The 12,570-nt window shown below is 39.0% G+C and overlaps 1 protein-coding gene across 2 annotated transcripts in view; it reads right to left on the reverse strand.

The window, feature by feature from the left end:
- The window catches only part of LOC135205485 (uncharacterized), a 144,113-nt gene that overhangs the window by 55,701 nt on the left and 75,842 nt on the right, over positions 1 to 12,570 (reverse strand). For both annotated transcript variants that reach the window (XM_064236196.1, XM_064236197.1), the window contains exons 5-6: positions 3,056 to 3,190; positions 2,669 to 2,842 (exon numbers count right to left, since the gene is read on the reverse strand). In XM_064236196.1, coding sequence (XP_064092266.1) covers positions 2,669 to 2,842; positions 3,056 to 3,190 — 309 coding nt within the window. The remainder of the gene's footprint in view (positions 1 to 2,668; positions 2,843 to 3,055; positions 3,191 to 12,570) is intronic.

Below are 12,570 nucleotides of genomic sequence, written 5' to 3' on the forward strand. Positions count from 1 at the left end.
TGCGACAGCTCTTCCCATGAGAGGGATTTTGAAAAGGAAACCTCTAATTGGCAGAAGACCTGTGAATAGAGCCTTCCACTCGCCTTGTACTTTATACCCGACGCCCTTAGGGTGCTCGCGTGAGGGTAGTAACCTCAGCATACCATGCTAGCTTTTTTCTCTGGTATATTTAGAACCTATTTATACTAGAAAAGTGAGCAGCAGGATCCTTTTCACCGGGCAACACAGGTCTTTCCCCAGAAATAGATTTTTCCTTCGTCAAAATCCCTTTTCTTAACCGCCTGGGCGAGAGCTGTGTTTGACCTCTCTTGGCCTTTACCTGGTTCATTGCCCATTTCGATTGTGTTTAGTGTGTGTGTGTGTGTGTGTGCTTCTGCTCCTTCTCAGCCTCGTCAACGTATGTGCCCCGGACCTTCAGGTTTTCCGTGTTCTCGTTTTTTGGCTTCGGCTGCGACCGACCCCCACATCACATGTAGTAGGTGTTGCTCTAATGTTTGTACAATAACGAATCCTTGCACAGAATGCCGTGCGTGGTCTAAGGAGCAGCAAATTAGTAATAATGTTAGAGATATGGTCAACAGAAAAAATCCACAAACTAGTGAAGTTCCCGTGAAGAAGTGAATACTAGTGTTCCACAAAAATTTGCAACAAAGTGGACCACAGAAATGTGAAACACTTAAAACTGGGGGCCACTGTAATATTAATGTAAACACAGCAAAGCATCTATAAAATTTTTAATACAAATTAAATTCATCTTTAATACAAATTAAATAAATCTGTCTTACAGAAGGTTTAACATATTCAAGTTACCCCTGTATACATGAGCATAGCCGTTTTCTCTCAGAGCATTGAAGTCATTCAGTTTTCCTTTCCATTGGTAAAACAATTAAAATTACCACTAATTAGCTTTTCTTCATAAAGCAACACTGTTTATTCACTAATCACTGTACGTATTCTTTCATTTTGTGTTTGTGACCAAATCTTCGAGAAATCCTGCAGAAGTGGTTATATTTAATTTTTTATGTAATTTATAAATTTTCATGCTTTTCTGTGTATACTGGTAAGAAAAATTTGTATTATTTATATTTTTGTGTATGACAATAAAATAAAAAAGCTGTCAATGAAAACATAACACTCTCTCTCTCGCCATCATAAATCTTGAATTTCAATCTTTTGATATCTAATGTAATGTAAGAATAACATCTTTCTCTCTCTTTCCAAAATTATTCTCTCTTTTCCTGTCATAAATTGTGAGTAATTCCCTCTTGAAATTTAGTGGGAACAAACTGATGCCCTCCCTCTCTCTCTCTAAATAAATTTTATCATTAAGACCTGTATTTAGTCACATACACACACAATATGAAAATATATAGTAATAGTGAATCAAGCGTGCCCTGCAAAAAAAAAAAAAAGTGAATGTGTGTTCCACAAAAATAAACAACAAAATGAAGCGCTAAAAAGCAAGGGAGCACTATAGTTGTAATATGTAAAGACTAATCATTCTTGACAAAGAAGCTAAATCATGATTTTGACCCTTTGAGATTCACTGAGCTCCAACTTCATCTGTGTTACAACACTCTAGCTGGCTTACCACTTACAAACTTAGGGATAATTTCCTTTGACCAACTGCAGAACTCTATTTTTTGCACCATGAAACAGTATGATAAAATTTCTTTCCAGTGTTATTTATATTATATACTGTAAATCACCCGTATTTGCAGGAAATGGGTACCATACCCCCAGGGCATAGCTAACATTAGTACTTGAAATCACTCTAAAAATTGCTGATTTTGATAGCTAAAACACAAAAAACCCTCTAAAATGCTTAAACCTCAGTATTTTAATAGTTTTATCACAAAAAGTGCATTTAGACACAAAAATGACATGAAAATACAGTAATTTGTGAATATTTCTTAGTGAAAAATACTGTGAATAGGTGAATTTTCTGTGAATAATGGATATAGTATAAGGTTGGTAGACAACCCGTGAATAGGCAAGTCCACAAATCGTGAGTCTGCCAAAAAAAAAAAATGAATTATTTCATGAATGCAGAAATACCTCCTGAAGTTTTTGTTTTTAACTCAGCACAATATATCTCTTATTTTCATGCTTTAATGTGCAATTTAGGATAAGTACAATATCAATATTTTTACAAAGTATAGTTCTAAATATAAAAATTTTTTAATTTGGTTTACAAAATTTTACAGTTTATTTTCTAAGCTCTGCCACATTACAAGATATTGCAATGATCAGATCCCATAGGAATGAAAAGCTGCAATGTGCAATGGCAGTTACTATCTCCCTACTGAAAGTAGCACCATAAACACCTGTTATACTTTTTGCCAATTTAGAACAGCTTAACTGAAAAGTATGTAGCTAAGAATACATTTTTTTACCCTTACAAATAATTAAAAGCTTTAAAACATTTATGATACTGTTTTTAAGTATAGTAAAGGGAATGCTCAGCAAATGGATGGGCAGATGTCTACTCAATAGGCATAAATCTACTAATTCCTATAAGCAAATATTCACTAGGTCATTACCTAACATTATTGGCTCCTACAAATACGTATAACTAACTTTTACAAGTAAAATTAAAATCAACTTTTTACGAAGTAAATGCTTTCCATCCAGAAGCATTTCAAAGAATAAAAATAGTTATGCTTACACAGATGTAGAAGCATGTGCAACCTGTGCAGGGGTAAGTCCTGCACTGTTTGGTACTGTCAGAAGTTGCTCTGCTCCTGGGTAAATGACATTCCAGCAAACACCTGAAACACCACCTGCCGCACCACAGTGAAGAACTGTGTTGCCTTCAGCATCTACTTTGGTACGCCCAACTCTTGAAGGAAAACATTATGAACAGAAGCATTCATAATAAAAAACTGGCAGTGTTAATTCTTCTATATGGCAATGGGACTTCATAGAAACTGCATTATCATCAAAGATTAATTCAAATATCACCTAGAGATAACCAAACATTTTTGCTATTTAGCTTCAAGTCTTTAAACTTTTTTGCATGGACACAACACTGGAAAAAGTTACTGAAACTCACTTCTTACTATGTACAAGATAATCCACCAGACCTAGATGACCACATGAAGCAGCAATGTGGAGTGGAGTGCAACCATGGCTATCTTCAGCTTCTAGATTGACTTCACAAACTTCTGCTAGATATTGCACAAGCATTCTGAAAACACATAAATGTTTAACTAACAAAAATAATGAGCTCCAAATTAAAAAATGACAAAACATGTACTTTGATAAAGTACAAAATATTTTTTGTTCAAAGTTTTCACTGGATAGATAACAATTTAACTGTTCTTAGTAGCAATTTAATAAATATACGTATTGCATTATACCAACGGTTTAACCGACATAAAATCGAACATGCCCAAGTAGCTTATGACATGTTTTGGGCAGTTTATTATTATTATTATTATTAAAGTAGTTTAACCAGACCACTGAGCTGACTTTCAGCTCTCATAGGGCTGGCCCGAAGGATTAGATTAAAATAAAATAAATAAACCATGTCTAGGACAGAGGCAAAGCTCTGGAACCAAAGTGTTTTTCGGTGTGATGACAAATGATTGAAAATTAAACTAAAAACTGCACAAAGGCACACACTCACACGGGAACACATGCACACTATAAATACATTTACTCATGTATCTGGGCAGTTTAAGGATTTTGTAAATGATCATATGCCATACTGAATCATTAACATTATTGTAATATACTTATCAGCACCCCACCGAGAACGAAACCCCTGCCAGTAACCGGGAACTGGATGAAATGTTTATTATAAAGTATGTCACCGTATTGCAGGGGTAAGGGACCACACCCAACCGCGTTAAGCGAAAATCTGTGTTAAATTGGTATGGTATTGCCCTCTAAAACTGCTTATGGCCTATTTTAATGGTTCAAACACAAAAAATACCTTAAACTATCATCCAAAAGCCCTTCAATATAATTTCAAAGTCATTTTTACATTACCCCTGAAAATACATGGCTTACAACTACATGTGAAAACTAAACTCAAGTACCCCCCTACATTCAATCACGTCTATTTCCCTCATACAGTATTGAAGCTGTCCAGTTTTATTTTTTCAGATGGGGGAAACATTGGGAATTCACAAGTAGAGTTAAATGCTGTACATTACTGAAATGTTTAAATGCATATACATACATAGAAAAAATATCAAATTATAAATGCAATCAACAGTGATGAAATATTCTCTTGTGTAGCTACATGTTACAATGATTTACTGATTTATTAATATAATAATAATGTACACACACTAATATGTTATTTCACTTACAAAATCTGAGAATCAGCTGATTCAGGCTCACTACTACTGAAACAATTATGAAAATAATATTTTAGTTGATAAAAGAAATGAATGTATTGATGGAATTGTTACGCATTTTTAATTTTTTACATAAAAAGTGTATGATGCAGTAGTACAGGTATTCCTCGTTTAATGACGGGGTTCCATTCCAGCGACCATGTTGTTAAGCAAATTCGTCATTGAGCAGCATGCTATTCTCTTTATTTCGACAAACAGTATTAATTTCCAGTCATGTTATTTTACACAGAACTAGTTTCCGACATAGCCTACTAATTGGCTAAGTTCTGACAATGCTTTTTATCATTTTATTACATATTTTAACTTCATCATTTTATAACTTCATAGTGTATGATTTTCTTTAAAATAGTGCACTTTATTTAACACATTTAGCCTAGATTCCCGAGCTAGCCTAATACGTAATAAGTCAATACAGTACTAAACTTTTCTCAGAATCTGCACATTATTATCAATGACTTTCATATCCTAAATTTGGTACTATTTTATAATTATCGCTACTATTAGTTTCTTTGTCATTTATTTTTATTGTAGAGGGTAAAGAGATGAAAAAAAAAATAATGAATGAATTTTGGCTATCATAGTACATTTGAATGTCGCCGTCAAAACGTAAACAAAGCACACCACCATCTGTTGAGGAAAGTTAATGCTAAACTATTTGCTAATGGGATAACATTTTCTAGCATAGATAAAGATTTACACTTGCACTTATTACCTTTAGTATCATCTTATCTCATAAGTGACTTATCTAATATGTAAATACGTACACAGTTGTATAAAAAAAATTATCAAAACTGTATCATATGTAAGTTTTTCAAGCATACTAAGAGTCATACTAAGAATAAGGAATTCATGTATGCTAAATGTCTCATTGTTTCGATTAAAAGGTTTGACTTGGTACAGACTTCTCAAGTGGAATATTTAAAAAATGAAGTTTTCATAATAAAACTAATACAGTGGTACCTCGAGATACGAAAGGCTCAACTTACGAAAAACTCAAGATACGAAAGCCAATACGAAAAACTTAAGGGCTCTACATACGAAAAGTTTTCAAGATACGAAAGGTTTCTGAAAGTCCCCCGAACCACCGATAACAATTTTGAAACTCGCGCGCCGCCATCTTAGTAGACTCGCCACCATCGTCCTGCTCTCCCATTGGTTCCTGATGCTAGTCACCGCCATGAGATCCTTCTCTCCTATTGGACAGCATCCCTCCCATCATGCATCTATGTACGTATACGTGGTGGCGTGCCTACCTCGTCCACTTCGTACCAGCATCGTTATCGTATGCACGCGGTATTCATTCGGTACAACAATTTTGTTTAGTAACGTAAATTCGTTAGTGATTTCGTTGCAGTATATGTATTATCGTGTTGTGCAAAACCTTTATTTTGTACTTATACGTAAATTAAATACAAGATAACGTAGTCATGGGTCCCAAGAAAGTTGAAATTCACGGAAAGAAGCGCATGCTCTCTTTGGAGACAAAGATGGAGATCATCAAGAAGTATGAAGCTGGTATGTGATTGAGTGTGATCGCCAAGGAATACGGCCGTAATCCGTCGACAATAGGCACCATCCTTAAACAGAAGGATGCCATCAAAGCAGCTACACAGTCGAAGGGCATCACTATTTTGTCCAGCAAGAGGACCCATGTGCACGACGAGATGGAACGGCTGCTTCTTGTCTGGATAAAAGACAAAGAAATCGCTGGCGATACGGTAAAGGAGGCGGCAATTGCCCACAAGGCCAGTGCTATTTTTGGCGATTTGATTGCGCAGGCGGAAGACGACGGAAGGGAAGGGACTTCAACGCAAACCCCAGAGTTCAAGGCTTCGCATGGCTGGTTCGAGAAATTTCGTAAACAAACTGGCATCCATTCGGTGGTGCGTCATGCGGAGGCTGCCAGCTCGGACAGGAAAGCAGCCGAAGCATTTAAGAAGACTTTTGACGAGATGATGACCAAGGAAGGCTACAGTTCTCAGCAGGTTTTCAACTGTGATGAGACTGGCCTTTTTTGGAAAAAAAAAGCCTCTTCGGACGTACATCACGGAGGAAGAGACGCTACCCGGGCATAAGCCTATGAAAGACGCAAGTGGGGATTGCAAGGTGAAGCCCCTACTGGTGTATCATTCTGAGACTCCTCGAGCCTTCAAGGCCCACAAAGTGCTTAAGGAGAAGCTTCCAGTGATCTGGAGGGCTAATGCAAAAGCCTGGGTAACAAGGCTTTTGTTCACCGAGTGGGTAATCTGTGTTTCGGCCCGACGGTGAAGAAATTTTTGGAAGAGAAGCGCCTTCCCCTGAAATGTCTCCTGGTGTAGGACAATGGCCCTCCCCACCCTCCTGGCCTCGAGGAAGATATCCTAGCGGAGTATTCCTTCGTCGAGATTCTTTTTCTTCCGCCCAACACCACCCCTCTCCTCCAGCCCATGGACCAGCTAGTGATGGCGAACTTTAAGAAGCTGTACACGAAAGATCTTTTGAAAAGATGTTTCGACATCACCGATACCACAAACTTCACCTTGCGTCAATTTTGGAAGGAACATTTCGACATCGTCATTTGTATTCGACTCATCGACCAAGCTTGGCAGGAGGTTTCGAGGCGAACCTTGAATTCCTCGTGGAGGAAACTCTGGCCTGATGCCGTATCCGCCCGAGACTTCGAGGGATTCGACGTGGGCGAAGCTGGTGCTACAGAGTCCGAAACAGTTGGCGATCCCGAAACTGTTTTGGAACCAGATCTTTACGAGATCATTGGACTCGGCAAGTCCATGGGGCTGGTCGTCGACAAGGACGACATCAACGACCTTCTCGAGGAGCACCGAGAGGAGCTTACGACGGATGACCTGAAGGAGTTGGAGGCCATGTAACATAACATCGTCTAAGAGGAGTTCACTAGCAGCGGCGAGAAAGAGGAAGAGGACCCTATGACAACAGCAGAAATTAAGGATGTCCTAGCCGCTTTTCCTGAAGTGCAATCGTTTATCGAAAAAAAGACACCCCGAAAAGGCTCACACAGGTCGTATGCTTGCGCAGTTCGATGACGTTTGCCTGAGTCGTTTCAGGAACATTGTACATTGTGAAAAGTAGGCAGAAGCAATCTTCCTTGCATTGTTATTTTTTAAAGAGGCCTTTAGCATTAGCAGGAGTAAGCAAAAAGGAAGAACCAAGTGATAAAAAAGGGATTTTGACGAAGGAAAAATCTATTTCTGGGCTCAGTTCGTGTCGCTTCGTGAAATAATCCTTAAGTTCATTATTTCTAGGTAAATGATACTAACATTATACCAGAGAAAAAAAAAATTCAGGAGGATGTCAGAATAACTGACTCGCTCACCCTAAATAAAAAGAGGGTGTCGGTATGGTTTCTGGGGCGAGTGAGACCACTACCACGAACCTCATGTCATTTAGAATTCTCCTTCATCAAAATCCCCCTCCTGAAAGAGCTGATACATAGTCGGATTCAGCAACTACTACTACTACGCTACTCAGCACGCCGACTACAGCGCCTCTGGTGGCCATCCTTGTCGTTAGATGCCAATCTTGGGCTGCAGGGCTGGGAACAGGGGGGGGATTTCACTGGGTGACACGAACCCTTGCCCAGAAATAGATTTTTCCTTCATCAAAATCCCTTTTCTGGGCTCAGTTCGTGTCGCTTCGTGAAATAGTACCAGAGAATTAGCACACGATTGGAAAATTAAGAAAGAGGAAGGTCTCAATAAAACAAAAGAGAGAGGAAAAAAAAGAGAAAACTATAATTTGATTGAGAGCTTACAAGTTATCATCACTTAAAGTTAACTTAGACTAATGAATATATACAGTTAACCTTAAAACTACACTTAAACTAACTTATGATAACTTAACTAATAGAGGTGAGGTTTGATAAGTAAAACATCCAGGAAGAACGCTCACTAAAACTATATAAATATTACAAAGTATCTCAATATTAGTGTGCTACTCCAGCATAAAAATAAGAGTAGCAACACTTAAGCATTACATACAATATATATAATATAGTTGTGGGTGTCCCTAGCAAAAAAATAAGGGACACTCCACCAATGTATCCTCCTAAGCAGCTAAGGCTGAAGGACCAAAAGAGCATAACGGTAGGGTTAGGTGCATTATTAGTTGAGGCAGGTAGAAAGGAGACTGGATCTTGACTACAACTACTGAGCAGTGTCAGGGGAAACTATGTTTCCCGCTGCCACTGCTGGAAATTTTAGAGAATCCAAGGACTTGAGATAATGACGTTTGAAAACTGTCGGCAATTTCCAGCCCGTATACTTTCTTAAGTCATCAAAATTCATATGCTGGAAATAATTAATAGAGGTGGCTACTGCCCTGATGTCATGGGCTTTGGGAAATGATTCAGGGTTTGCCTGTTTAATAAAGTAAAGAATTTGTTGCCTAATTCCCTTTATTGAAATAGTACCACCTTTTTCCCTCATGAAAAGTGGGCATGAGGATCTAGAGGATGTCCTGGACAGAAAGGCTTGTAAGGTCGTCACCGGACAAAGAGAAGGGTCTTGAGGAAGAGGGATGACCTTCCAAGGGGCCCATCTCATTAAGGGGGCCGGCCGGCTAATGCCGTTTTTTAACGACAGGACTTTGACATTCACACCATTTAATAAGGTGACTTGGGACATCTCCAAACCGCATATGATTTTCACCTCTGACCTTCGGTTTTGTGACGCCAGGGCAATTTATCCCGAAAATAACCATTTTTCAAATTCTATCTCCTCCTTTGATATTTAATATTAAGACCTGGCATTACTACCATATATAGACCTGATGTAGACCTCCAATCAAATGGAGAGTTTTTTTTCTAAAAGTCATTTTTTTGCTAGATATGAATTTTTCAATATGGTAAAAAAATAAACCCTATAAATCACGAGAAAAAAAATTTATAAAAAAAAGACGAAACAAAAATTGGAAAAAAGGGCTCTATTTGATTGTTCTATAATGTCTTTCTGAGTTATATACCAAATTCCAATGTTATAGTTTAAAACTAAGTGAGGAGATAGATTTTGAAGGTCAATAAGTATAGTTTTGAGATACGGGCGTTCAAAGTTTTCCTTCGTATTTCTATAAAGACAATGTCAATAAATAATGATTATTATGAATGTATATTTCTTTTTTGTGTATTAATAAACCAAAACTATTTTATTTATCATAATTTAATCATAAATGATGATCCCTTTGCTCATATATCGTAGCCTGGGGCACTGCTTGAGGCAAGATGGGGCACTCCTTCCTACGTAACCCCCTCTCTCCTCTTCACTAACTCGGCTTGTTACAGCAAATTTTCTTCTGTATGTTAGCGAGATGTTTTCCTTGTATTTTCCTCTTTGGCATGATGACATTCTTGCCGAAACAAAGATAAACAAACGTAAATGCAAGAGAATGTCAGAGGTGAGACTCGAAGGTGTACTCTCTTTTTACAAAGACAATTTAATAAATCATGCTTATTATGAATTTCATATTCCATTTTGGGTATTAAAAAACCAAAACTATGTTATTTATCATAAATGAAGATCTCTTTGCTCAAAGATCATAGCCTTGGGCAATGTGTGACGTGTGCTGTCAGGCAAGAAGGGGGCGTTACTAAGCAACCCTCCCCTCTCTCTTCACTAACTACGCGTATATTATGATATTCTGTAATAATACTTGAGCGATTTTTCTTCGTCTGTATGTTAGCGAGATGTTTTCCTTGTCTTTTCCTCATTGGCATGATGAACTTCTTGCCGAAACATACATAAACATACGTAAAAGCAAGCGAATGTCACGAGATGAAACTCGAACGTGTAACCTACTTGAAGTCTATGGTCCAACTGATTCATGATTGAACTAGACACTCGCTTATGCGAGCCACGGAATCTCTACAGATGCCATTTCTCACAATTTCTTTGCCAATAATTATCAAAATTTATGATAACAGAAGAAATATTGTATTTTCTTGTACGGATGAATGTTTTAGGCTTATTGAGTTATATTTACTAATTACCCTGTAACTACGAAAGTAAGAGGAACTTTGACGAAATATTTTGTATACGTATTCTCAATTGCCATATGAAGCTCCAGGAATTTTTTCATGACTTTGCATTTTTCACCCTATACCACCATATATAGGGGTTCCGGCCGGCCCCCTTAAGGGGTCCTCATTCTTAGCTAAAAAACTGCGATCTGGTGATAGTAAGACTTCTCCTGAGGGGAGAAATTCTATATGTCCAGCATCTCTGGAAAGGGCTGACAGTTCTGATACTCTAGCTCCTGAGGCCAAACTTAGTTTTCCTCAGTAGCATTATATGTGTACAAGCAGTGTTGTCAGTGTCTGAAGCCAGCTTGAGAACGTCATTCAAGAACCATGAGACTGAACTAGGTCTTTCAGAAGGCCTGAGCCTAGCACAAGCTTTGGGAATTGACGTAAAGTACGAGTCCGTTAAGTCTATTTGAAAACCAAATTGAAAGATTTTCTTTAAAGTTGATTTATTAGTGGTAATAGTGCTAGCTGCTAATCCTTTTTCAAATAAGGATCTGAAAAAGGATATAGCCAGGTTGATTGTCATAGTTCTGGTGTTAGTTTCCTTCAGGAAAGTTGCTAACTTCTTAACAGCAGCATCATACTGTCTCAAAGTTGATTCTCTCTTATCTGATTCTAAGAAAAGAATATTCTGAGGATCAATATTAGCATCTCTCTTAGCCGCAAACTTCATGAAGTCCTTAAAGTTAGGGTTTTGAGAATTCCTGAGGAAGTGAACACAGTCCTCATTTGTACTGACTGAGATAGCTTGGGATTGGGGATCCGTCGAGGTCGGAGACCCAATTCCAGAAGCAGAGGATACCAGTTGCTCTTGGGCCAGTTCGGGGCTACTAGAGCTACTTGTCCCTTGAATGTCCTGAGTTTGTTCAGGACTTTCAATAGAAGATTCACTGGAGGAAAGATGTATATCTTCTCCTACTGATTCCAATCTATGGACATGGCATCTATGGCATAAGCCAGAGGGTCCAGGTTGGGGGCCACATAGCAAGGGAGCTTGTGGTTCGCTTGAGATGCGAATAGATCTACTTGGAGACCCGGAACACTCCGGCGTATCCACTGGAATGACTTGTTGTCCAGGGACCACTCTGATTCTAGAGGAACTGATCGAGATAGGGCATCTGCTATCACGTTCCTTACTTCCACTGAATGGGTGGAGGATAGGTGCCATTTGTGCTTGGTTGCTAGAGAGAAAATGGCTATCATAACATGGTTCACATGTTTTGATTTGGATCCTCCCCTGTTGATGCAGTGCACTACCACTGCACTGTCCAAGACCAGCTTTATATGAGAGTTCTTTGCTGGAAGAAGCCTCTTCAAAGTAAGAAATACTGCCATGGCTTCCAATACTTTTATGTGAAGCTGGCGGAACTGAGGTGACCATGTTCCCTGAACCTTCTTGAACTGGGAATATCCCCCCAACCGCTTAGCGAGGCGTCTGTGTGGATAACCAACGCCGGAGGGGGAAATTGAAGAGGAACTGACTTGGACAGGTTCTTTGTCTCCGCCCATGGACGGAGACGATTGCGTAGAATCTGCGGGATTACTGACAACTTGTCTCGAGATTTGACATTTGCTCTTGAGCGCCAAACTCGATTTATGTCTTTCAGTTTCGTTTTTAACAGAACATCTGTTACTGATGCAAACTGGAGAGAACCTAGGATCCTTTCCTGGTTTCTCCTTGACGCTCGTTTGCACTTGAGGAATTGCCTTACTGACTTGGCTATTTCTTTCCTTTTGACCACAGGAATTGACAGATTGTGGGAGGTCAAGTCCCATTGAATGCCGAGCCATTGAAAACTAGACTCTGGAGTGAGTCTGGACTTTGTCCTGTTTATTTGGAACCCCAGATGTTCCAGAAATTGGATTACTTTGTTTGTGGCTCTGAGGCATTCCTCGACGGTTGGTGCCCAAATCAGCCAATCGTCGAGGTACGCTACTACCATTATCCCTTGTGATCTCAGTTGTTGCACTACTACTTCCGCTATTTTCGTGAATACCCTGGGGGCTACGTTCAGCCCGAAGGGCATCACTTTGAAAGAGAATGCCTGGTCTCCTAACCTGAAGCCTAGGTATGGCCGGAAGTGTCTTGCTACTGGGATATGATAGTATGCGTCTGTAAGATCGATAGAGGTGGTGACGGCCCCACGGGGAAGTAAGGTCCGCACC

This window comes from Macrobrachium nipponense, chromosome 24, assembly GCF_015104395.2.
Source record: "Macrobrachium nipponense isolate FS-2020 chromosome 24, ASM1510439v2, whole genome shotgun sequence".
NCBI lineage: Eukaryota > Metazoa > Arthropoda > Malacostraca > Decapoda > Palaemonidae > Macrobrachium > Macrobrachium nipponense.